This window comes from Daphnia pulex, chromosome 11, assembly GCF_021134715.1.
Source record: "Daphnia pulex isolate KAP4 chromosome 11, ASM2113471v1".
Classification (NCBI taxonomy): Eukaryota; Metazoa; Arthropoda; class Branchiopoda; order Diplostraca; family Daphniidae; genus Daphnia; species Daphnia pulex.
Genome location: NC_060027.1, coordinates 3156112 through 3182808, shown reverse-complemented (window position 1 = coordinate 3182808; position 26697 = coordinate 3156112). Strand labels below are relative to the sequence as shown.

At 39.7% G+C, this 26697-nt stretch overlaps 2 protein-coding genes and 1 long non-coding RNA gene across 18 annotated transcripts; 2 read left to right on the top strand and 1 right to left on the bottom strand.

The window, feature by feature from the left end:
- Positions 1 to 350: 350 nt before the first annotated feature.
- Positions 351 to 12450, top strand: LOC124208161 (protein timeless-like). Of its 3 annotated transcripts, none has more exons than XM_046605901.1 (18): positions 403 to 610; positions 1951 to 2213; positions 2305 to 2363; positions 2440 to 2578; positions 3754 to 3848; positions 3917 to 3978; positions 4479 to 4662; positions 4721 to 5011; positions 8266 to 8415; positions 8509 to 8611; positions 8683 to 8919; positions 8986 to 9271; positions 9336 to 9520; positions 9587 to 10362; positions 10430 to 10691; positions 10759 to 11154; positions 11215 to 11401; positions 11478 to 12450. In XM_046605901.1, the coding sequence occupies exons 4-18, from the start codon at positions 2479 to 2481 to the stop codon at positions 11755 to 11757; spliced, it is 3594 nt and encodes a 1197-aa protein (XP_046461857.1). In that variant the 5' UTR covers positions 403 to 610; positions 1951 to 2213; positions 2305 to 2363; positions 2440 to 2478; the 3' UTR covers positions 11758 to 12450. The 3 variants fall into 3 exon arrangements, with proteins under 3 accessions (XP_046461858.1, XP_046461857.1, XP_046461859.1); XM_046605903.1 differs by having other exon boundaries at positions 409 to 610; positions 10430 to 10673; XM_046605902.1 differs by having other exon boundaries at positions 351 to 610; positions 2305 to 2578; positions 10430 to 10673.
- Positions 12451 to 12921: 471 nt separating this feature from the next.
- Positions 12922 to 13288, top strand: LOC124208160. The gene is made up of 3 exons (XR_006880314.1): positions 12922 to 12962; positions 13028 to 13152; positions 13230 to 13288. It is a non-coding gene; the product is annotated as an uncharacterized LOC124208160 (long non-coding RNA).
- Positions 13289 to 15657: 2369 nt separating this feature from the next.
- On the bottom strand, positions 15658 to 25342 carry LOC124208158. Of its 14 annotated transcripts, none has more exons than XR_006880312.1 (21): positions 25230 to 25342; positions 24015 to 24198; positions 22107 to 22418; positions 21949 to 22007; positions 21448 to 21882; positions 20886 to 21375; positions 20769 to 20819; positions 20651 to 20710; positions 20393 to 20568; positions 20162 to 20330; positions 19927 to 20087; positions 19711 to 19871; positions 19451 to 19620; positions 18271 to 18500; positions 17974 to 18200; positions 17743 to 17900; positions 17570 to 17660; positions 16960 to 17281; positions 16679 to 16841; positions 16399 to 16615; positions 15658 to 16299 (listed from the first exon to the last, which is right to left on the bottom strand). XR_006880312.1 is itself a non-coding variant. In XM_046605898.1 (21 exons), the coding sequence occupies exons 7-12, from the start codon at positions 20958 to 20960 to the stop codon at positions 19719 to 19721; spliced, it is 903 nt and encodes a 300-aa protein (XP_046461854.1). In that variant the 5' UTR covers positions 20961 to 21375; positions 21448 to 21882; positions 21949 to 22007; positions 22107 to 22418; positions 24015 to 24198; positions 24281 to 24331; positions 25230 to 25338; the 3' UTR covers positions 15658 to 16299; positions 16399 to 16615; positions 16679 to 16841; positions 16960 to 17281; positions 17570 to 17660; positions 17743 to 17900; positions 17974 to 18200; positions 18271 to 18500; positions 19451 to 19620; positions 19711 to 19718. The 14 variants fall into 14 exon arrangements, 12 of the variants coding, with proteins under 12 accessions (XP_046461854.1, XP_046461844.1, XP_046461851.1 ...); XM_046605898.1 differs by adding an exon at positions 24281 to 24331 and having other exon boundaries at positions 20651 to 20819; positions 25230 to 25338; XM_046605888.1 differs by having other exon boundaries at positions 20651 to 20819; positions 22107 to 22242; positions 22300 to 22418; positions 25230 to 25338.
- Between the last annotated feature and the right edge of the window lie 1355 nt (positions 25343 to 26697).

Here is a 26697-nt window from a genome sequence, read left to right as displayed (position 1 = left end):
AGATTTCTTTTCAATTATTCGGAATGACCCGCGAGAGCGTGACATGGAAATAATAGGCGTCGGTTCGTTTTATTATATAACAACTGGAATAGTAGGGAACGGGAGCGTATCAAAGAGGCCGACATTAAAGATAGCTCTAGGTGATCTTTTTCTTTTCTCCGAAACAAAATAAAATCGTGATGATGGATGTATCGATTATTCGTTTTATTTGGAGGTCCTTTCGATCACGACTAATTTGGAGTGACGCGCGAGTACAGTTTCAGTCGAGCGTAGGAACAAGTGAAGGCGTCGCCATTTTTCGGATAAATTTGCCGCTTTTAAATTCGTTCGTATTTCGTGGAATTGTTTTTTTTTTTTTCTACAATCCCGAGCATTTCTGTAACAGACGAAAGTTTTTGGTATAATTCGGTTAACCCCAAAAAAGAGTTGTCGAGTATATTGCGCTCCCGGCATCGATAGCCAAATTCAGACGTTGAGCTTGATACATAACTGTCACCTTGCGGGACAATGTTCGATGAAACTTCTAGACGAAACTTACAAGTGTCTACTTCTTTCGCCAATCAAGCCTAAGTGGAGATTGATCAAATTGCAGTCGCTTCGTGAATGTCAAGTGAGTATATGGCACTCAAAGTTAAACTTTTGCTAATCATAATGTCATCTGCTGGTTGGTGGTTTCTGCTGAATAAGTGCATAGAGTATAGATTCGTGAAATAATTAACGTTACATTGGAGAGAGAGAGAGAGAGGCTAACATGCGGCGGTGACACGTGACGCTCTTTACTGCACAGTGCCAAAGGATACTTATCCACGGGTATTATTGCGCACTAAAATAGACGGGCGGCCGGCCCGTTTCATCCAATTTTCCAGACTAATATTCAGTAATTAAAAATCGCCCATGTGCACAGTTTTGGATTTTGGAGATAGAGCAGTAGAGAAAGTTAGTTAGAGAACGCGGTTTTTTAAACCTTTCATTGTCGTATACATTCCACTTGAAATGGTAAAGAGATAAGAAATCAGCAAGGCTTCATTAAGAGTACGTATTCCACCGGAGGTGATATTTCTTTTTTATTTTTACAATCGGCAAATATTATTGCCCCGGTTTCAATTTTTAAGTCGTCCTTTGTCTGTTTATCAGCGACCTTTCTACCAATAGAAAAAACCCCCGGTCCCAGACGTCTCTACTTATAGGCCCTGATGTTCCATTTAGCGAGTCCTTCTAATCATTGGCAGATGATGCCGCACCCCTTTTGCACACAGATGTCTTGAAGAAAAAATCACATCCGAGTGGTGGTCATTTGCGTATAGTTTATTGGGTTGGATTGTTGTTAGAAAAGATATGGTGACCCACCTTTGGAAAAGGGACCTTGTGAAATAACAAAGAAAATATAAAGCCTAGCTGGTTTTGGTTAGAGAAGGACAGATTCTGAACAACATGTGATGTCGATTCACGTGGCTTCCCTTTTACCAGGGGAAAGCTCGCCCTACTACTGCTAGTATGACATTATTGATCGACAATTCTCACCCAGCCAACCTCGCTGCGTGTGTGGATATATCTTATCCTACCGTTTTTTCCCGTTACTTTCAATATTTCGCATGAATATATTGGCTCTTCTTGGATGTATTGGAATAGTAAAATAATTTACAAATTAACATTTATATGAGATTTTGATTGATGACGCACGGCACTTTTCCTTCCGTCCCATGTGTCTTTAAGATTCGGCAGCGACAAGGTGTAATTGAAACAAGGAAATGAAAAATTGAAGAGGAAATGAATCATCTCTAGTCTTTGTAAAACGTAAATGTAGCCAATTTATCGGTCAATATTAAAACAACATGTGGACGAGGAAATAATGATGTTAAACTATCCTTGTAAATCGTAATAGTAGAAGTAGAACCCAATTTTTTAAAATACTTTTAACAAAAATGAAAATTCTTTTCTTTTTATTTACAGTTCCTAGAAAATTCCGTGAAAGAAGGGGCTTCATTTTAGCCACGACGGCGAGTAGTCGAAGTTGAGTTAGTCAAATAAGCGAAGGGTAGGGAAATCAACAAGAAGCCAAAAAGTTCAGCTCTTGCTATTGAAATCGTCACAGAAGATAGATAGGATTACACAGCACCATTGGGACTCGCCATACACAGCAGGAGCGTTTTGGGACAGCTTTCAATCTTCTTGATCAGACATCTTTAATTATTTAGTGCCACGCCAATCGAAAGGTAAGACATGGATTTTCAATAACAGTGTCGCCTGTACTACCTCCATTATGTAAGGTCACTAAATATTTTCGTGTTATCGATCCTTGTTCAGGGTTTTTGCTCTGTCCACCATTGCTACCTTCTCCTGGCACACTTATGGATGAAATTCTGGTAGGACTCAAAAGTCTACTCATCTTTCAAAGCAAATACCTGGCGGTTAAATAAAGCTGATTGCTATTTGAAACAGCCTCTTCAGTACTTGACCGATTGATACCCCCAACTTAGCATGGATTGGCTGACATTGAGTGGTGGTGTCCCATCTTTGTCTCTCATTCCATTAGGAATTCTCCACAATAACAAATATTACATCAGTGATGATTGTTTGCGTGAGTACAACTTTTCTAACAATTTCATTATTTACCTCATTAAGGTTATTTCTGATTACTTACTTTCACTGTTAAATCAGTATCGTCAGTGAGTCATTGTTTGCATTAATCCCTACTTTTACCTTGTCCTAGTCTCAAAGAAAGTTTCATTTTTAGCTCAAAATCAAACTTTTATGACCTTTTTATCTTTTGGTTATGTCAGCTGAAAGAAATCATCTCTTAAATAAGTAAAACGCAGCAATCGTTGTTAGGTTGACCTTCCACCTTCTTCAATGTCAATAAATAATATTTGTCCAACTTAAACGATTACATGAGAATACGGCTTGGTTAGATGCTTCCTGTCACGTCCGCAGCGTTATGATTGTCCACTCCCATTACTCGTATAAGGACATTCAGAACAGCAGTCAAGCTAGACCATTACGCATTTTCGAGAAAAAAAACTGGATTCCAGATTCGTTCTTTCCAATTCAATGACCCTTGTAGATGTTTATCGACTCTTTGCCTCGTAGGGAAGACTGGACTCTCTTGTTGTTTTAAAAAGATAATCGTGTTTCGTCTTTGACTAATTTTGTTGCGCAATTTTCCTGTCACCACGTGGTGGTGTTTTTCTTTAACTCCTAAAAACATTCTAAAAGAATGGGGCAGGGCTTTAAAGAAAGTAGAAGGACCAATTTATTACTTTTCCTTGGATTCTGTATCCCCGATTCGGTACGACTGCGTCAAGGGTGTGATTGCTACCATAGCTACCCAGGACCACCGCCTCTCTGGCCGTCAGTCGATCCGTGATCTACCTCCAGACCAGTGGTTACGCTTTCGGATATACCAAATCTTTGCTACACAATCTCACTCGCAGTTTTTTCAGTAAATCTTCCAAGATATCTCCCCAAATAGCTCAAAAAGATGCGTGCAATTTTTTTCGATTTTACTGGTGCTGCTGTCCTTGTTAAAGGAAGATCTTTGATTAATTATCGGCGATTAGCCAGTTTCCCTCGGCTGATCAAACATTGAAATCGTTGAAGAAACTCTTTTTAGTTCGAAACATCCTTCTCGATTTTAAGTTCTTCTCCCTTTTTATCGATACCAAGTGATCGTCGCCTCACAATATAAGAACTCCGGTTTTGTGCGGATGAGACTTTATTATACCTAACACTTGTTTCTACTTCACGTGCCACCAGTTCACCTTGAGGAAATCGTTGAAAAACTCAACTGCGAAGACCAAACTACTCGTCCACTTCGGTGTGCCCTCGGCTTCATGGACATTCTAAATAAGGTAAATGAAGATTAGCACTATCGATAACGAAATGACCCATTTTAATGAATAATTTTGATTTCCACCAGGATCTGATCCCTATCCTGATCAACAGTAAGGATCAACCCAGCGTCTTTTGTTCTACAATCAAGTAAGGAAATGAACTATATAGACGATGTTTCGCGATGATTAAACAAAGAGCTCGAAAGCATGCGAAATAAGAGACCGAACAAAAGTAATTAAAACTGGCTGACAACGGGAGACTTTGAAATTGAATTTTCCTTGCAATTTGCCAATTTCCTCGTTGGTGATGAATCGTTTGTCGGTTCAAAAGATTCTGCTTTAAAAGAGAATGAGCTGGTTTCCCAAGTACACAATGTTTTATAGTTGCCAAAGACATTGACAGTCACCCGTGGTAGTAGCTCCTTTTCAATCAACTGGTCTTTCTACTAAAAGTCTAGAACGATGTTTTGGCTGGCTTTCAGCCTTTCATGTCTCTCCTTTCTGCTTTCGCCAAGACGGATGGTAGCGAACAGCAGCACTCTCTATAGAAAGGAGTGGCTGCTCTATCACCATGTTGTTGTTACTTACCAGGCAGCAGGTAACATGAACTTGTAATTGATTTTCTTGGTTTTACTCACGTTTTCTTAGGTTGTTGGTTGGTCTAACGGTCCCCGTCGAATGTCTCGTCTGCGTGGATACTTCCAACCAGAGCCCGACTTCGCAGCACATCGTTCACGAGCTAACCCAACTTCTTTACAATGCCAAAGAAGCTTTCCTTGACCCCAGGGCCACTCGAGCCGTTATCGATCATCTTCATCGTCTTTTAGAGAAGGTAAATTTCTTTTCTAGAACTCCGACACCTGTAACTGACGAAGTTTTCTTTCTCTTAGCAACCGTTGTCGAGTGACGACAGCGAGTCGGTAAATCACTCGCTGCTTCTCATTCGGAACATCCTTCACGCTCCCGAACGACCCCCAAACATGACTGAGGTCGGCGATAATGAAGCTGCAACAGCTTCGGCTCAACCGGGCTCCAACAATTCGCAGACGCCGTATCTCGGCCCGCACTCTCACAGCCACGGTTTTACAGCCGACTGTTCACAGCAGAATCGCCTATTGTGGAACCTTTTTTCGCAAGGACTCGATCGACTTCTCATCAACTTGTTGGCCTCTTCTCAGAAGGTAAGCATCGATCATATACGTCAGCAAGCTATAGGGCTGGTTGTCAGGAATTGTTCATAACACGGACCGATGCGTCTTTCGCATCAACTTTAAGGCAAAACGAGATGGCACACTTTTATATCTTTTTACGGTTCTTTACTGGAAAATTTGAAGCGAAAAAAATGGTTTGATTTGCCAGAACCCCCTGGAAACGTTAGTCCATTATCGTGTGAGTGTATAATGCACTCATGCGTGAAGGGGCCCTGGCGAAGTGGGGAAGTTGGTAGACAGCGCGACGCAGTAGCCTGCTTGACAACAGACGGGGACTCAGAGCTTCTTTAAATATTGAGCGTAAGATAGAAAAGAAAAAAGAGGACAGCTCACGGCGAAAAGGAGGAGAGCTCTACAGGTCGATTCGGCACTGGATAAACTTACTGCAAGCTCCTTGATGTTGACTGAGCCTTCGTTATTTATGCCGAAACTTTTTCTATAGCTGTCAGGGAGAAAAACTAAAGTTTTAATGAATTTATGGCTGTCTCGAATGCAACAGTCGGAATTAATGATGTCTTTTCTCGTTAGTGAGGGGCTTATTTTTTTTTAAGATCAATTATTACTGTGATGACTTCTGAATTTTGGATCATACAATGGTTGCAACACGAAAACTTTTTCTTCATAATGCATGATCCATATTCCATATTCCACCAAGCAGACCAGGAAACAGATTCCATTTTCTCTTGATTTATCGAATTGTCTATTGATCCTTCGTTTTGGATAGTCACGAGGACGCTATCTATCGACCCACATGGTTTTTCCCTTTCCGCTACTATCCATCTTCATGAAATTCGAAATTGTGATTCATGGTCTCATGAAGATGTTAGTTATTATTGATTGATAGCCAGCACATAGCTGTCCAGAATCCCTAAAGTCTCTTATGAACTGATGGCGTTCTTGTGTCCCTTATAAAACATTACCCCAAATTTTACGATTGAGAACAGAGAACCGATTTTCAAGCAATCGAATCGGTTTCAGTACGTTTTTCGAATGGGAGCAAAAGATTTGATTTCTTCTGCGCATTAATGCGATCACTGGGCCGTCGAGCGATCAATTTTCCATCTCGTCTTGTTGATGTCGTCGTCGTCGGCAGCGCTATCCTTAATCTATTTATTTATCATGTCCTTCTCTTGACCTTAAAAAAATTTGGCCGCCCAGTAGTAGCGTGAGCGCTACGACAGCGCGTTCCGTAAAAGAAATTCGTTTACGTTGTTATTGTTTATGTTTCCTTTTGGCCATCGAAATTTTTTTTTCTGTTATATTTATCTAATTTTGTGTGTGTACGTCATAGCTCTCGTAGATTGTAAACACTCGCTTAGCTCGTTTAGCCTCTAAAGTTCACTGTAGGAGATTATATTGACCGCCGGAAACTATTTTGGAATTTGATAACGAAGGATTTGTTGAACGTTTACATAACAGACATAACAAACACAATTTATCGAGTCAAGAAAGTGAAATTGGGAAGCTTTTAACCTCTTTAAACAATAGTAGCAATAATTCAATCACGATTTTCCGAAACGAAATTTCCCAGGTAGTCAAAGTCAATTGTTTACAGTTCCCGAATTCCTTTTAGAATCGAGTTTCATATTGGGTTAATTATACCGCTTGCAGTGTTTAACCTTACCTTCTTTTGTTCATACCGTTATTGATTTATTACTAATGATGAAAGGAAAGTTCACGAAAGTTACAGATATTCTGCGAACAAGTTTCCAGTTCCAGAGGTTTTTTTTTTTTTATTTTTTACCGGTATTGAGATTGCCTTGGGTGTGCGATGGGATGCACCACGTGATCACTCCCTGATGGTGAGTACACCTAGGAGAGCAAATGCGTTGTTTGCCAACGGCGAACGATCTCTTTTCTAGGAAACCGATCGATTTTTTCCCCCCTTACCTTACCAGGGAGAAATGGCTGATGTCTGGGAGCTTTGGGCACGCGGCGGATGAGAGCCAGTCGCCGCGTGCCGAAAGAGATGTTGTTGTTAATGTTGTTTGCCAGTTCTCTCTCTTCCATCCCGTCAGCTCGCGAGAAATAGAAATCATCCAGCGAATGTTTTTCTTTCTTCTTCTTTTAAATCTGGAATAATACCAACTGATGACGTCGATCGCTCATTTCTAAGGCTATAAATTCTTCTTATTGATCCTTGGTTACCGCTCGGTCGTGATTGAACAGGTTTTCAATGGGTTCCACAAGTCACGAGTGCACGTCTGATTGAATTCTATATTCGGACTTGGAGAAATGACGTTCTTCCACCCCCGAACGGCCGAACCCCACTCTTTGATATTGCTTTATATTTTTTGTCAACGTGTTACTATTTTCTGAGCTCTCTAGCTCAAATACACAGGGGTGGATTGATATATATTTCCAAGCTAGCGAGATAGAGTGCCAGAAATAAGTCTTCGCTTTGTGTACTTGGAGTTACGCAACGAAGGGACTAAAACTCCAGTAGAAATGGTAGAGACCAAGTTTATTTCCCACGTACGACAATCACGCCCAAACGATGTCTAAATCTAGACATGGATTCTGTGAACTGGGCAAGCAAACAGCTTATAATATTCACGCTCAGCAGTAAAGATGAATAAAAGATGTATGGAGATTGTGAAAATCAGAGCCTTCTGGAAGTTTCCCACCGTTTTGGTTCACCAACAACAAGATGGATCAATACGTTGCAAACGAGAGCTTATAAACAACCTCACTTCAACTCGCTCGTGTCTTGTCATTAGAAAAAGGTTTAGTATTTCCGTCCTTTGACGTTGACTGATGTGCTGTTGATGCTCGGTAAGCTGAGCCATACTTTTGATATCCCGTGGGCGAAAAACATATACATCCGTCGATATGCTATGACTTGTAACTTTGTAAGGTTCTCAGACTCTCTGAACCGTTGCCAAGAGAGCCAGATGACGTCCAACTTCTTCTAGAATTACACCTTTTTTCTATCCTGGTCTTTATATGCAATGAGACGGTAACAAAACGGCATTTATCAAAAGAGCAACATATTAGAGCGATGCTCACAGATGAATGAGCGTCGTTGTCAAGGCTACCTGGTTTTCCTCGATTTTCCTTAGTTTGTTGCCAAAAAGGGGCTCTAGTTTCGAACTCGCTGGCCGTTGTTTGTATAAAAAGAACTAGTGACGTCCGTCATTTGACTATTTTTGAGGACTTGGGGTTATTTCTGGATGACATTAAAACGTCTCTTGCTTAAATTGGACTATTTTTAAACGCTTTAGAACGAGTGGGTGGTGACGATCGTGCAGCTTATCGCTCTCTTCTACAAAGATCAGCACGTGGAGAACATGCAGAAATTGCTGGGCACGTGGATCAATCCTACCACGTCCGAATCATCTGAAGACGATGACGAAAGCAACACATCGCCTCCCGTAAGTGATTGCAGCAAAAAAAGAAACGAAATCCGGTTGCCGAGTTAATTAGAAGCCTTGATTTACATCCGATGTATATTGATCTCGTTACAGATCGGCCCGTGCAACAGTCCCCAGATCCTGACTTCGTCCTCCGATCCGACATCCGATTCGTCCGACTCGGCGCAGAGGAAAGCTTCCGCTCTAGCTCCTCAAGGTAGATGATTGAATTGCATCTTAACTTGTTTTTTGAGCAGCTTTTCGTAACGTTGAACCTCGTGCCGACAGATGAAAACTCCGAGGCAAATCAAAACGAATCACAAACAGAAACTATGACGACAATTGAAAAGAAGGCGGTTGTAACAAATACGGCGTCCACTACGTCGCCAGGAGCAACGACTCAAGTGGCTACTGGAAAATCAAGTCGTGGTAAAGGTCACAAATTTTCGACCGTTTCTGGAGCACCTGGAGGAGATACTGCTAGCACATCCAGCACTGCTCCTTCTCAATACAGCAGCCAGTCGGGTAAGGATCATCACTAGATATTGAATTCTTATTGGGATGATTATTAACTTGAGTGGTGACCTATAGACAAATCTCGACGGTCCAGTCAGCACAGCGTATCCAGTGGCTTCCACTCGGAGAATTCTGGAAATCAACATCCCAGTCATCACGCCAAGGATTCTGATGATCACAAAGAAAAATCTTCCAAGCGACGTTGTCACGGCAACTCTCAGAATTCGGAACGAAGAAATGAAACCGTTATTCCGACTACAATTCAAACTCCCGTCATAATTAAGGAAGAAATTCTTTCAACTAGTTTTAGTGGAACGCCGACTGTAACTCTCCAACAAACGGAGGATACAAACAATAAAAGGTAGTTAAAACATGAAATGAAGATAAAATATTTGAAGAATCTAACATTTTTCTTCTTTTCCTAGAAGTAATAAAGTTACTCACAAAACGGGAAAAGTTCAGCCTCCAGAGAAGGAACAGCGTAGAAAGAAATTGAGTAAACGCAGTCGAACGATGGGTCACATCAAGATGAAGGCCGTTCAGTACACTCCGACCGAGGAAGACATTTCACAACTTTTGAAAGAATTCACCGTCGACTTTCTCCTCAACGGTGAGAGAGACATTTTGTTAATTATATGTCAAGCAATATCCTCATCGTCTGCTATTATTTCGACAGGTTACAACGCATTGGTGGGCGAACTGCACCAGCAACTGCTGCAACAGGACGACCTTCCATTGGACAAATCGCACTTTCTCTGGCTCATAACCTACTTCTTACGCTTCGCGTCCCAGCTGGAGTTGGATATGGAACACTTTAAAGATGTCTTCACTATTGATCTTTTATGCTACCTGACTTGGGAGGCTGTCCGGGAGACGGAGGAATTCGAAATGAACTCATTGCGGCCTTCAATCGACCTGAAACCTTGTCTGAGGCGCCTACATCTGGGCGTCACCGCTATTCGCGAATATCTTCAAGCGTTGGAAACGTATTCGCGTCTTGGCAGTTCACAGAATGCCGCTGGGAATGGATCGTCCCAAGGCTACGAAGAACGAATTTGTCAGCTACGTGGTTACCTGCCGGCGATACGTGATCTCCGTCAACTTTTCCTGCTCCAACTTCGTCATTTCAATCCAATTATTCAGAGTCGTCGTTATCTCCGTGACGTCATCACAGCCAATCACGTCCTTTTGCTGACGCTCGAGCGAGCCGCCCAGCAGTCGACGTACGGGCCGAGCTTTGATTTGCGGGATCATTTGCATCAATTCTGCTCCAAGACGATACTCACTCGATACGGAACCGCTCTCGAGGATTTCAAAACCAACGGCCCTTTTGTCAACGACTGCATTCTGACTGTATTGCATCATATCGGAGCTGATCTTGGACGAGCTGATCTCTTGTGCGAACCGGTTATTTTGCGTTCCTTCAGCAAAATCTGGGAGGAAGAATTCAATGTAAGCCTTTACAGTTGTCCAATTATTTTGGTTCGATGTTAACCTCATTTTTGTTTCTAACTTTTAGATGTGTGACGATTGGGACGACCTTATCGAATATGTTGTGCAGAAATTTTTGCGCAATTTCCAGACCGGCGGCTGTTACGATGTTGGGTCGCCACAGAGGAGTGTGAGTGGATCGCCGGATCAAGAGGGTGGTTCGCCAGCTACCGATACTGAAGCCCAACAACAGTTTGACGCTCAGGCATCACCAGCAGGAGACGATGATCCATTTTTCGATACTCCTCGCACCGATATTGAATCACTCAGGGGTCAGCTTATGGATTCTGGTTTGTTTTGCCAATTAATTTGAATACTGAAACCATCTTTTTTACGTTTCTCTCGTCTAACGTTTAGGATTCCAAAAACAGCTCGACTGGATTCAGTCTTCCTTGTTGGTTTCCTGCTCTGCTCGTTTGGGCACCTACAATGGCCAAGAATTCCGTAATCCGATCGCCAGTCTCAGTCGCAAAATGAAGGTGTCGTGTCCGATCATTCCATGGACGGAAGTCGAAGCATCTGCCCTGCGCTCGGATCTCTTCCTCTTCCTGCTTCATCGCTTGGGCCTTCTTCCGCCCGTCCCTCATGCCGGACTGTATCCTCGTATCCCCCCGGAATGGTCGACTGATACTATATTCAGCGTTGCTCTCTCCTTTGGCCCCATCGATCAGCAGAAAGTCGATTTCGATTTGTCACTCGTCAGCAAAGTCGAGTTACCCATTCCCAGCTCGCTCGCAGAGATGCCCGTAGATGGTCAGTTTAATGACTTTGAAGACAACAATTATTTTATCTAAACTGTTCGTTGTTTTATAGGATCCCTACCACTGACTTGGCAACCGTATTTGGGTCCCGGGCCGTCCACATCGCTGTCGGCGGTCCCCCATCATTGGCTGCATTGGGTTGAACAATCTGGATCTTTGTTCCGATCAGCAGAAATCACCAGTCACGGACACAATAGTAGCCACAGCATCAGTAATCACAGTCATCGACCGCTCGATAGGTACTTTGGAGAATAATTGATTGCTTCAGACTGGATTTATTCATAATTGGTCGTCGTATTCATTTTTTTTTAACAGCATCAGCACGACTAGTTCGTTGGAAGTTCACAAAACAGACTCGAGCGATGACGAAGAAATGGAGGATGCCGTGTTAAACGCGTGTACCGGTAGTGGAATGGGCAATATGACAGAAGGTGAACCAGTTTCGTCAAACGAATCTGTTTCCATGGAAGAAGTCCGTCCTGACTGGGCAGCGATGCAAATGAACACAGTTGGAGGTGGAGACTCTAGTAGCAATGAAGAAATGGCAGCGATTGGAAGTGAAATTTCCTTGCCCCGTGATGGCCGGGATGTTTAATTAAATTAAATTTCTTTCCTCATTCATCTATCCAGTTTTCCTTAGAAACAATTAAGTTTTGGTATTGAATTCTATTTGATCGAACAAAGTTTGATCAAACTGCAGTTCAACGTTTCAACGTCCGTTTATTATTTTCGTTCTTTGAACAATTCAACGATAACTTTTATGACAGCTCAGTTCATTATTTGATTTGATTTCAGTTTTTACTTTTACCGGTTCACTTTATTTTTCAACAGTCTATTATTTTTGAGTTTTCTTTTTTGGTTGGTAACGGACCTCAATCTAGAGTAGAACAGTATTTGGAAAAACCCTCCACTTGCTTAAGAATTTTATTGCTGTGTCAAATATTATATCTACACGTCAATGTTCGACGAGTTAAGGTTTGAGCATGTTGCAGGCCATTGTGATTTATCCCATATTTTAAAAGATTTAAGTAATATTTCATGATGGACAAACTTTAAGCCACACGAAAGTAGATTCACATATATAATCCCAGTATATTCATTACGGCGGACACCAATGTTTCGTGTTCTACGCGATAGTGACCTGATTGTTTCTCTCTGTGATTAAGGGATGAACGACAAACGTCACGTTCGTTGATACGCCATCATTTATTCAAATCGTTCGTCGGATTCTGTGTTAATATAATCATGTATAGTCATCATAAAGAATAAACGTGTATCATATCAGAAACATTTTGACTACGCATCATTTTTTGGAACAAATTGGTTTTCGCATTATGCATGAACCACTCGGATGGGACTGTTCATCCCTTTTGCATGTCAACAATCTTTAGAAATAAATAAAATACCCTTTATTTCTATAAAAGTGTAGACTGTGGTTCAAGACGGTTTTATTGATTTGTTTTCTAGCAATAAAAGAATCAAGATCTTAGTGGCTCTTTTGTAGGAAACGAGTATATGTATTATGTATATACGTAATCTTGTTCGTTGCTAAGACGATTCGGTCACTGGAAAAGAAACACGCGTGAGCACTGCACGCCGGGGAATAGCCGGCCCTTATTTTGGCTGTCGTCCGAAGATGGATAATTTGAGCTGTGACTGTGCAAACAATTAGGATTCAAAACTCATTACCAGATGTCGCCAGTGTCGCCTTTGTTGTTCTTTCATCGTGAAACGAGGCGAAATGGGCGAAACCAATTGTAGCTAATTTATACTTATATTCCTGTGATTTTCACATCATATGTAGGTTTATCTTTACCTAGTTTCCTTATTTTTATACTGTACCAACTTATTTCTTCAAATTTTAGATGCATACTGTCAGTCATTCCAACAAGTTGACTTAGCGCTCATCCATTAGATCATCATGCTGTCAAAAGCCTAAAACTCATGTTTGAAGCCCACACATAGAGGAATACAAATGTATTGAGATAAGGTATTTCCCCATTACTGCTACCAGACCATTACAATTGATTTTCATAAAACATAGGTATTCTTGCTCATGAACCATAGGATCTTTTCTGAATCTCGCAATTTTGGAGGTGTACCCTGCAACAGCATGTTTTTTGTTATGGCTGTTTTTACTTCGGTTTAGAAGGCAACCCAGCTAAGAGATAGGTAGAGTTTTATTTCTTAAAGGTAAATTTGTGTAAATTTGTAAATAACGTAGAGAATTTCCTTGTCCCATTTCCACTTAGAGTTTCAGAGACATGAAGAGTGTGATGCGAGACCTGCTGTGGATTCCATTTTTACGGTTTTTTTATCATGAGCATTTCAGTGTGCTTCTTAGAAAAGGTAAAGATTGATATGCTTTATCATTGTTATTTCTAATATTAATGTAAAACATTCGTTTTTACAGAGCACGCAGTTTCTTTATGGAATCGTGCTGTCCTGGCACGAAGATTCTTGTGCAAATGCTGATCTTTGTCCATGACGGAAGAGGCACGAGTGGGCGCACTTTGGGGCACGAAAAGTCAGGATTTCTCACGAAAACAAGCAAGATCTTGGGAGCTGTTTACACACACGACCGAACGCTGCCGTAGCAGGACTTCCACCAACGTCCATCCTTATCTTCGCGACATCCCCCTGCATCCTCAGCTAGCTTATCATCTAGCTTCACTGCTTCTAAATACAAATTTTTTTTACTTCACTGGCGACTTGGCGAGTTTCTGGACCACTTCATGATCGCTTCCGTCCGCTGTGCAGTCACTCACCACGGGATTATGCCCAGGTACCCAACAATTGACTTATTTTCGTAGGTTATCTACCAATAGTCTAGTTGCGTTAGTCTCTGTCTGTGTAATAGTTTCCAAAATCAGGCGCCAACGAAGTTTTACTTGGACGTTTCTTTTTTCTAACGCTAGATGGCTTTTTGATAATTTGCAGCTGTCAAAACAGTCAGTTTCAGTTACTTTGAACATCTCTTTTTATATTTATTGGCAGTTATTTTGTTGAAATATTTAGTGATAACTGACGATTACTATGCCAGCAACAAAGCTCACTTGTTAAATTTTCGATATTTTGCTTTTTTTTTCTACTTCCGGTTTGCTCATTTCAGTCTGTAGTTCAGTAAATATTCATTTGAGGAGCAAAAGAACCACATATTCGTGATCCTCGTAAAATTTGTAGTAAAGTTCATGTTATATTTTTTACGTTTTCGTACTTCCGGTTTCGAAAATTTTCCTGAACTATAGTTCAGGAAAATTCTCGATTTTGGCCAAATTTTGGATTTCGTTTAAATCACATCTAATCGACCCCAAATTTCATGGGGATCACGAAAATGTGGTTTAATTTGATGACAGCTCAATGGTTGAGGCGCTGTTGTTACTTCCGGTCTACTTCCGGAATTTTTTTTTAGACTAGCAAGTGAGCTTTGTTATGTGTACAGTTCTCAACATTGTTAGGTAGATTTTAAGCAATTTAAAGCGCGCCTTTGAAGTTTTGAGCAAAAAAACCATATCAATGAACTTATATGTATTATGTGACTATTATGTAACTTTTATTGGCATGTCACTTAATAAGAATTGTTTTGTTTTTATTCAGGTAATGCAGAGGAGACGTCGAGAAGATGGATTTCTCATCTTTAACAGTCGTCACCGGTCTCCGTCGGATGTTGCCCCTGCTCCTGGTGCGAACGAAACTCGGTCGAATCGCGACAGACACCGAGACTCGTCATCAACGTGGATCATCGTATTGTTGGTATTATGTCGTTTGTGTTAAGTGTTAGTTAACCCGTTGACTGCCACGCCTTTGTTCTCCCCTGCACGGGCCGCGCTGTTCGGTCTCGTGGTTTACAAGCCGCGGGGTCGGAAAGTCGCCAAGCCCAAAACTTGCCGCGAGGCGCCTGTTTCAGGCAATGCACCATGCACCCCTCTTGTCAGCCCGGACTTGTCAGCAATGGCAAGTCCCACCTTGGTCATGGATCCTTCTGACGTGGCGCGTAGAGTAGTAGAGAGTACAACCCACGGGTTGTATGGCGTGGCAGCCAACGGGTTAACTTAAGTGTATGTTTGTGTGTATGTGACTGTAAAATGTGGTGGAATTGTGGGTGGAGGTGGGACAATATAACACAATTCTTTTTATACGTTTTTTGTTCATTGTCTCTTAATTTACCTAGTTATTAATACCAAGTTTTGTTTAGGAATTGTTAAAATATATTTCTCTCAACTTTCAAGTCTTTCATTAATACAAAGTACATCCACTTGCCTTTTACTTATATGACTAACCAAAATCAACAGTTTCTTTCGTAACCTACCCTTCTAACATCGTCTAAACATAAGAATACGTTCATATGCAGACTGACTAAGGCAGTAGTCACCTCCAAAATATTAAACAGACATATTACAGCGCAGGATACTGGCCTTGAAGAAGTCCAACACCAATAGACACCTGTCGAAATTATGACAGGCTTGATGTTACTACCAAAAGTCTTACAAAAGAATTACCAGCATTAGAATTTTTATTTTCTGATCTAAGATCAACAATTAATTCCCAGTGACCAATGACCATGAAGACGACCGACCAATATAAAAAAAATCAAATAGAAATTTCGGCTCTAGCATTTAGAAACCTCCAAGGAACAAATTGCGGAAGCGTAGTTTATGGTGTAGTACTCGGGTGCCTTGGTGGTGTAGTACTTGGGAGCCTCGGTAGAAAAGGCTGGGGCAGCATCCTCCGTGGTGTAGTACTCCGCTGCCTCCGTGGTGTAGTACTCCGCTGCCTCCGTGGTGTAGTACTCCGCTGCCTCCGTGGTGTAGTACTCCGCTGCCTCCGTGGTGTAGTACTCCGCTGCCTCCGTGGTGTAGTACTCCGCTGCCTCCGTGGTGTAACTCTGGGCAGAGTTATATTTTGGGGCTTTGGTGTAGTAGTTCGAGGCATCATAAGTTGTGGGTTATACTCTGGTGAATAGTGGTGTAGTATGCGGTTGTTTTGTATGTTGTTGTTGTGTAGTAAGACAGCGGCGTTGCTGTTTGGTATCCACCATACCCACAACACATCGGTACACCAGTGGTCGACCCAGCCATCAACGATACGCCAGCCATCAACGATACGACAGCCAACAGCAGCACGACGGAATAGTTTACTAAACAATTAATCGATTTAAACATAATATACAATAATAACTTGCATGTTGACAAATAGAAAAAAGTAGAGTTAATCCATAACTTCATGTTTTGTTTACCCATGATAGAAAACTAGTAATACGACGAAGAACGCAGTTGGTGAACATTCGGCCATCTCAGTGTAGTACTTGGGGCGTCGGTGCGTTGATGTTGATTTGTAGTAAGACAACGGCGTTGCGGCTTGGTATCCGTCATACCCAGGAGACGTCGGTACACCAGCGGTCGTCCCAGCCAAGAAAGATACAACACACAACAGCAGCACGACATCTTAGTTAACTAAGAATTTAATAACAACTAAAAACGAGACATAATTGACTCGAAATATAAATTAATATTTACCTATGATTGCGAATTGTTTAAATACGACAAAAAAAGCAGTTGTTGCCGTGTGATGATCACTCGACTGATTTCTTCGTTAATGCTTTATAAAAGGGACCCGATATCTCGCCAGGGGAACAGTAACCAGCCATCAATGGTACAACACCCAACAGCAGCATGACGCCTTAGTTAAATAGACAATCAATAAATTAAAACAAAAATATTCTGTAATTAATGACATTTACAAAAGTAAAAAGTAGCATTAATACAACACTAAGTAAAAAAAAAAACACAATATTTACCCATGATTGGGAACTGGTAACACGATGAAGAAGGCAATTGGTAACAAGTAGTGCGCTGCAACAGATGTTGACGTGTCAGAGATGCACACTCGACTGATTTCTGTAGCCTTTTCTCTCTCCTTTTATACAATATTTTTCCTCCCTCCACCTCTTAAGCCTTGCGGCTGTTGTACCTGCTTGATAATTATGAAACACGTCCCTTTCTCACCCAACCTCTACACAATTTATGACACGTTTTTCGTAATGATCTACGTGACCTTCGATAGTGAAGGAAATGCAAACTGGCCTTTCCTCCTGCAGGTAGACTTTCTTGGGGATGGGTCTACAAAAACCAATTTCAAAATGAATACCAAATGGTTATTTAACACATCCCGTTCTCACCCAACCTCTACACCACTGCATCACACGTTTTACGTAATGATCTCCGTGAACTTCGAGAGTTAAGACCCTCGACTTGTAACTTAATCGTTCGACATGTAACTGGTCAGAAGCAATGCCATAAGTTCGTTGGATTCGTCAATCACCATTTACCCAACAATCATTTACCTAAATGTGTGAAAACACTAGAGAAACCACTTGAAGACTTCATAGGATGTGCAAGTGTACTTACTGTTGGTGTCAGTCTTGCAGGGACGCATTTTACCACGCAGCTGACGCAAACCAAATGACCGAATACCAAAGTGACGGCACCTCTCACTTCCCTATTTTTTTTTTTTTTTTTTTTTTTACAATCCCAACATTTAGAGAAATAGAAAATGATCAAATATGAAACGCTAATCCTACTTTGTCTTGATGCTGGGGCTTCTCTTCAAGAGATCCTCTCAGGAGCTCAACAGTTTCTATGGGAGGAAAGCAATCCTACGACGAACTTCACTCAGAACCCATTCCTTGATCAACAAGGGTTGGGGCAATTAATGGGGAGAATCTAAGCGAACAAGTTCCTGAATTACAAATTATTAACATCACCATCATATTATTTTGCCGGTGGATTAATTGAAAGTTTCTTGAGTTTACCTTGACTTGTCTCTCAAGGAGATAGAGTGGGAGCAGTGAGGGCAAAGGATGAAGGTGTCGTTGGGTCATAAGAAGAGCCTTTTCTTTAATCTGCCGACGTGTTGGAGATGATTCCGTAACTCTTCCAGGGCGAACTTTGCCGTCAGAACGATTTTTAGTCAATATGCTTGGTCAGCTACTTAGGATTTATAGCTGGTCACTCGAGCAGGACACTGCAGTCGGCACAACTATACAAGCAAATCGTATTCAATTACTGTTACAAATATAAAAACGAAACTTTTCTGTGCGATTAAATACCTCATCTTAGAACAATTTTCGGGGAAAGATGTGCGCAATATATAGCTCGGCACGGTCTCCATCTTAGCCGTTCCTCTTTCACACGCTGTTGCATTCGTTTCAGTCGATCTCTATGATGACTTGTTGTTGCCGTCTTCCGGATTGGTTGCCGGCCTTTCACCATGACTGGGTAGCACTTGTAGGTTTGTAGATCGGGCAGCAGTCATCTTATAATTAAGAACTTACGACAGCTGTAAGTATTAAAGCAATCAATTAGGATTATTATGATCATAGAATAAGCTCATTATCTGAGGAATAGATTCATACAACTGTTGTAAAAAATAGAAATTAACATATGTCCATGAATCTAGAGGCAATCCCGAAAGCCTGTGTACGTAAAAAGCATTTTTGAAAAATAAATAAAAACACGCACAAGGACAGCCCATACAATGAAACAAGTGTTTTTATACTACCAGATGTCCGCTGTCCTTAAGGTTATTGAGTAGAGAAAAACAAAATGGCTTTTTATCAGAACTAGAAACATTCAGATCTTAGAATGACGAATGACTGGTAAATAAAGCAACACTTTTGAACATAATTCGTTGATAAATAGAAAATTGATTTTTAACTAAAACCAAATGTATCTTATTATTTAATTGGTTGTTTTGTTAGACTTATGCTTATTTTTGAAGCTTTTGCTCTTTAAAGGAAGTGTATGAATTCATGCAGAAGTAAAGGTGGTTACAATCGCAAATACCTGCACCATGAACATTAAAAAATAACTGAAGAAAATTAAATTGGAAAATGCACAGTATAAAGTAAATAAGCAATACCTAAGTACTAAAAAGGATGAGGCATAATTATACATCTGCGCTTGATTGATTTCCCCACCCTCTTTTTACTCGTTATTCTTTCCACCAATAATTGGGAGGACTCATTCGTTCAAAAACCGTTACAAACATGGTTAGATGAACATCCAAGTGCAATTAAACCAAAATGAATCCTTTAATTGAACTAGCAAGATCATTTCATTTCCCGTAGAATTGTAAGTCGCGTTGGCGATGATTGGTGAAGCGATAACCGAGAGTGAGGGCACGAATTCAAAGAGGTTCTATAACATGATAAGAAAGTTTTTGTGTTACTGCAAATATTGCTTAACAACCAGTGAAGTTGACATAGATAGACATTTAGATTCACTAACCCAATAATCAGGGCTTGAGTCGTCGTTGGTCAGGCAAGTCATTTGAATACGCTTACTCATAGGTGCAGTTATAGTAAAGCGACAACTACTTTGTCCTTCCGCTACATTACGCCTACTATTAAATGGTTGAATTGTCCCGCGGTCTTCTGTTGTCTCTCCATCTAGGCACACTAAACATGCTCAAACGACATATTCGCAACGCGAATAAATTAAGACAAACCGTTAAAAAAAAAATTGTTTTGCTTTAAGTCTGAAATTACGTTTGAAATCAGTCGTCGTTGGTTATAGTCGTCCAATTACATTGAAACCAATCTTCTTGGTTTACATACGTCGATATAACGTCTACTTGATTGCCTGTTGACGTGTAAACCTTGTCAGGTGATGGGACACCACTCCTTTCAAGTTCATTGATCCCACCCAGCTGACAAAAATGAATTTGAATTGCAAATTGCAATGCATTACAACAACAGACCTACCCAAATGTAGCTGCCTTCGGTGAGGTTGACGACCGTACAAGATATCTGAATGTGCTGACAGAGGGGAACAATAATAGAGAACAAACATATGTTTGAGTCGGTCGCATTAGTTAATGGTGTAATGACACCGTTTGAAGCCGTTGATTGTACGTGAACGCAGTCTAAAATCAAAAAGTATTAGGCAGAGTGGATTCCATAATAAGTCCAAGCAAGACTTAATCTGAATTTAAATTACAGTTGAAGTCTTTCACCGTTACGCTGGCTGCTGTCGTCGTCCATTTACAATCAATTGGAAAGCCTGCATCGGTAACGACGCGGCTCAGCAGTATTTCTATTTCATTTCCATTTGATGTCGTCTTATAATATTTAGGTCGAAAGTTATAAAAGTTTTCGAAGATGTCAAACTAAGAAAATGTTGAACATTTGAAAAATTACGATCATCTATACATGGCAAACTATTTCTTACTGTAAATAGCCTAAATTCCCAAGAAGTTTGGGACGCGCAAGACATCTGTACTTGACTGTTGGATGATGAATTGATGACAAAGGGACAAACTCTAACTGGGATTATATCATTTCCTATTGGTTCACGCATAGTTTGAATGGATCCATTGGCTGCTGTGGTCTTACCATCACGACACCCTGAAAAATTAAAAATATGCTATGAATTCTTTGACAATATTATAAGTTGAGCAAAATAATGGAATATGAATCTAGTAATCACATTTATAATCGGTTGTTGTCGTGGGCTCCCGAAATGTTGTCCAACTACAATCAAAGTTATCTGATGCATTGACAACTCGATAAGTTACAGTCATTGTATTGTTATATGAAGCATAAACCTTGTTTGGTAGGATTATGTTCGATAGCTCAACGTCTAGGATTCCGTCGAACTAAAAGTAAATGGCATTAACGAGATTTCAGCTGCGAACATCTTGAGTTGCGTTTAATTATCTTACGATCAATGAACTTGAATATGAGGAAATTTCGGCGTAAGTTGTGAAGAAAGTTAGATTGGCGACCGAACAAGACATCTGAACATGTTGATCAGTAGGTGATGGAAAAGCTGCACGTTTTCGGTGGTACCGTTGTCAACGGTGTTAGACCATCTAAGGGCTGGATGGATCCACTGGTCGCTGTTGAAGATGTGTCACGGCAAACTTTATAGGATTTAACAGTCAAAGCAGTTGTGGTAACAGGCTTTTTGGTTGTCGTTGAAGTGCTTTGCTTAAGCGTCGTCTTGCCGGTTGTGGTTTTTACTGTTGTTTTGGAGGTTGTTGATTTAGTCGTCCTAGTTGTTTTGGGGGTTGTTGATTTTGACGTTGTTAATTTAGTTGTCCTGGTTGTTTTGGGGGTTGTTGATTTAGTAGTCGTCCGTTGATCGTTAGTCGTCCTAGTTGTTTTGAGGGTTGTTAATTTGGGCGTTGTAGACGTAATAGTTTGGGCTTCCTATAAACACATAAATACCAGATTTTTATGAAGCTAGATCCAAAAATGTAGTAGTACGAAAATAATTCTTACCAATGCAATGGCTAACTTCATTTTTGGACCTTCTCGCGGGAGCGTCAAACGTTGTTTGGCTTTCTGTGGAAAGTGAACCAGTCTTTATTAGAGAAGTCATTACATTTTAATCTTTTTTTTTCGTAGGTGGCACATCTGTGTATAGAAATAAATGGAACCGGATGTAAAAAATTGAATGCGAGTGAGTTTTTTTAAAGATTCTGTTGGATACAACTGTTGCTTAACAGATGCAAAGCAGGCTGCGCTGACCTCGATGCAAAGTATGGTGGGCTAAACCCAATAGAATTTTTTCGAAACCTAAAATGAAAACAAAAAATAAAAAACAATTTAAAAACCTTAGTTACGAGGTATATAAAAAAATCGACGGTGACAAGTGTGCGCAATTGATGGTAGTTCAGTCATTTATTCCCGTGTTTTCGAATTCAAAAACCCCTCCTAGAAATAAAATTAATTCACGTTAAAACTGCCAAACGCTGCCAATAATTAAAGTAAAATATTTACTGCGTGAAAATTCTGGGAGAGGATAGGTTCGAATTTTCGAACATTGGATCAGCCCAGCCCTTTTAAAAATAGAAAATTTGTAAATAATGATGATTTCGAATTTATAGTAATTACGTAATGCTTCTCTCTTGGTTCAAGTTTTTTTTAAATTATTTTACCTGTGCGTAAAGTCCATGACAGGAAGTTATATTATTGCTTTCAAATGTCAAATCCGCTCCGTGTAGAGGAACTGTACGTATTCTGTTCTACAATCCCTCTGATGCATCCCAAACAAAGAATGCCGAGTATGGGTTCCTCAACGTAGCAATAAAAAAAATAGCAAATTCGATTTTGTAGGGATAAGAAACTTACCACTCTCCTAATATAATCAAACAAGATTGAGGTGACTGAAAGCAATACCTCCCCAAATAAAAAGCAGACTCATTGAGGAACTAAAAATGGGAGATTCATGGGGCCTTGAAATGAAGAATCTAAATTGAAAATAATTATGATTAAGTATTGAAAAGAATGTAATCATGATGAATTCACTAAACTCTTTGTAAATATAGGTTGTCAAATTCTTAACTGAAAATGTCCTCAAACAACTTTCAATTACTTTTTTAGGCAACACCAAATGTAGCAGTACAGGAGAACCTCAATCTACTGTTGGAAATCTTCACATACTTTCTATTGGGGAAACTATTATGAATAGAAGTGATAATATATCACTACTTGGTTAACACCATCAGCATTAACTGCTTCTTAAGGACCAATACTCATTTAAGAGAGAACCTGTAAAATAAATTTAGGCACCTAGTTTATAACTTATTCCCATTCATACGCATGATGTGATAGTAAAATCATCACATTAAGCTTACATGTTGGATTCATCCACAATTCTTGGGCCATAGAGCTGATGTTTGGTAGCTGAAGGTGTGGTTAACCTGAGATAATCTTTTTGTGGAAACTAAGAATGTTCATGATCCATGAATGTATCTTTGATGAGACTACACATACACACACATACGGGAATTGTAGAATACTGAGACGTTTGTAACAATAAAACTACAATACTCGCTACATTGAACCAAAGTTACAGCCTTGCTTAGATTATGTTTAATTTGGTCCGTCAAAATCAGTACAAAAAAACTACCACAGAAGCTTCCAAACATAACTTTCGACATTAGCTCGTCACTGTACTTCATGTAATAAGTGTCAAAAGAAAAACAACATCCCCGCCATCTAGTGTCGAAATTCAAAATATTTTAATTTAGGAGGTAGGACCGAGACTAAACCAGAAATAAACGAAAGGTAGTCAACTATGTAGATAACCTCAAACGTGATATATGTGTGATACTCATTATTTTCGGGATCGGAATGGACATAGTTCAATACGATATTTTCGCTGTACAGAAAAATTCACGATTAGGGACGATTTCTGGATATCTACTATCAACATATGAAATCAAACGGATACATGACGCGGATCTCGAAAATATGGTTCTATTTGACGTAAGGTTAATATTTACCACACTAGAGCACTAATTTGAAACCGGAAGTGAGAAAAGAATCAATCGATTGGCGAAATAAATAAATTTTTTAACGATTATGAAAAATGAGTCCTGTTGCTGTAGCATAAACGTCAATTGCAACATCAAACTACCTTAACAATCTTTGTATGTAGTATTATCTATGACTATGAAGTACGTTACGGAAGAAATTATTGAGGAAGTTTGATCCACTTTAGTTTTTTTCAGCAAAATTGAAAACAAACTGGTCAGTACTAGCATCTAGTGGCCAAATGAAGATACGAGGTTTTCATCAGCTAGTTTGTACTGTATCTGGTTTGTAATACGCTATGAAAGTTTGAATCATCAGCACTTTAGTTTTCAGGATTCTTTTTTCAGACAGTTTTCTTTGTTTAACGGGCTTAAAGGTAACTAAAATTTTTTTCACATGCGTTGATGTTAAAAAACGATGCACAATGCGGGAATATTTAGCATCTCTTCTGAGTATGAAACTTCGTTTTAATAGTATAATAATATTAAGTAAGTTTAGTTAATGCGAAGCACGTTATTATGACATACCGAAACTCTACGTACTGGTGCTGGTAGTCCACTGTAATCCGGTAATCCCCCCCCCCCGTCTTCCAATTCCGTATTATGGACTGTGAAAGTGCGGAAACAGTTGAGAATGGTTGGCACCTTCAAAATGGCCAAATCTTCTAGGAAGAGTCTTGTTTGCTGAATTCTTCCTTGCTGTAAAGGGTTTCTAAAACAAGCAAACAAATATATTTTAAACAAGATCGAAACTAAAACAACATGACATGAGCAAGATACATTTTAAAAAATACCAACTAATGAAGCAGCCACTAAAAAGATGATGATGAAAACCCTAAACCACACTAAGAAAACAACAAAGGAACATTAAGGGATGATTGAGTGAGATTCAAATTATGTTTTTCTACAGCATTAACATAATTTGATGTAAGGGATTGCCTTTTGAACATTTCCCAAATATCTCTCTTATAAGGACATGAGACTCCAGCGTGGCAATTAAATACTGTAGACTATATCATCAACTAAGCTACAAAAGTTGCCGTATACATACGATATTATCAAACATCTTACAGCCACATCCAAAAAAGGAAATGACAGTTATTCCACTATTCCTGACAAACACAATGAGATATTTTTTTTTAAATCTTCGTATTTTCACTTTGCCTAACAAACACACTTCTCTGGTATGGGAAACTTGCTTCAACTAGCGATGACTGTTTGTCCTCAATTCTATCACTACACGAAGGGGCATTTTAGACAGATGGTATACTTTGTGGATGGTATAACCTTTGAAACATGAAATCAAAGGACTAAATATCGACATCATACTTCTATGACAAGGAACTAGGTACGTGATCATTTTGCTTGGGAAAAAGTTTTCATCTATGCGATGAGATGAAATATTCAAGCATTTCACAATGAGCATTTTGTTGTACGTACAATCTTTATAGATTAACAGCAACATATTCTATCATCCAACTACATCAGACTGAAACACCATATTCCTTGGGACCTGATCAATTTTTACAACTCGTGATGGATACGAATATGATTTTACAATTCCATTCACGAATACCTTTAACAACGATCTTCAAGTAACACGTGCAAGCGTACAATTGAAAATTACATCAAAGGGTTACTACAGAAGCTTATATGCACATTTAATCTAACTACAGTATGTTTCAGCATTCCTAAATTTACAGTCTTACATTCTTGCGGTTTAATATTTATAGTTTCACATACCTCTGAGTTCTTCTCATTGTTCTTCTAATCTTCCACCATGCACCATGTTTCCAACTCGCATTTGCATAAACGATTCATCGACTGACTCATTTTCTTTTCGGTCTGTCGCGTTGTGCAACATTGCCAGGTTTCAGATTAGCAATACCGTTCTCACATTTTCATTGCAAATTGAAGATTTTTTGTTTTGTAACGATCAGCCAACGACCTATAAATTAATGGAAGACGTTGGCGCCTATTGCTTAATCAATTAAACAATTACTACTTGGCAGTTGCAACTCTGCACAGCCTTCCAATTTTCCCCAATAGTTTTTTTTTTAATGGCTAGATGGCAGCATTTCATATTTGTTTTATAATTCGCTAGATGGCGTATTGAGGGGGGGGGGGATTCCCCCAATTGCTAGTTAGATTCCCTTCCCTAGAGTAGATGCAAGACGTTGCTTTTAATTTGTTTTCTGACTTTCCTCAATAACTAATGAGACCAGATCTAATTAGTACCGGTATTTATTTTGTGGGAAATGAATATATTGGTCGCAATCTTATTCGTTGCAAAAAAAAACAACAATACAAGACATTATTAAAGAAAAAAGACGCACGCTTGAGCACTGCATGCTGGGGATTGGGGAATTTAGCCAGTTTTTACCAAAACACATTCGGTAACTTTGGCTGCCGTCCGCAGACAGTAGACAACTTATTTGACTCTTCCCAAAAGAACGAAGAAAAGCTTTCTCTTGTTCGGCCAACGGACCTGTTGAAACTGCCATTTGTCAACGTCAGATCCGCTCAAAGGGGGATTTTTATTGCCCATTTTATTAAAGCCATTGTGTTGCAACTAGAGAGAATAATGCTATAACCGATTAAAACTAACGGACGTTCTTTTATTTTTCAAGTAATCTTATATCTTCTTTCATGACGGGTATTATTGGGTTCATTTACAGTGATAAATTGTAGCCATTGTTCTGGGTGGTATAAAACAATGTGTTTTATAGCCCGGCGATTGTCAATTAAATCGAGTTACAGAGGAAGTAATAGTTTTTTCTGCAGTTACGTTTAAGCGTTTTAAACTTGCTATACTGTAACTTACATCAATTGAGTTTTCTGACATTCTTGTATGTCTGATTTCTCATCTTCTAATGCGTTCGTTCCAATTTTAGCGCTATAGTATGTGAAAAATGATAAAATTTAGTATTCAGGATGCGCAGGAGGAAACTCTGTGGCCAGAATACGAAGATGCGCAAGCGGAATAATTGTCTAAAAATCCCTCATTCGTATTTTGTAAGTTATCTCGCATAACAGATAAATATATCCCAGGGAATATAATCATTGCTTAAAAGTTGCGGCACGCAATCCTATACGAGCGATGAACTGGAAATCTATTTAAAGCCAAGATAGGCTACAAATCGAAATACAAACAATAGGTATATGAATATAAAAGCAACATTGTTAATAATAATAAATCGCTGTCTGAATT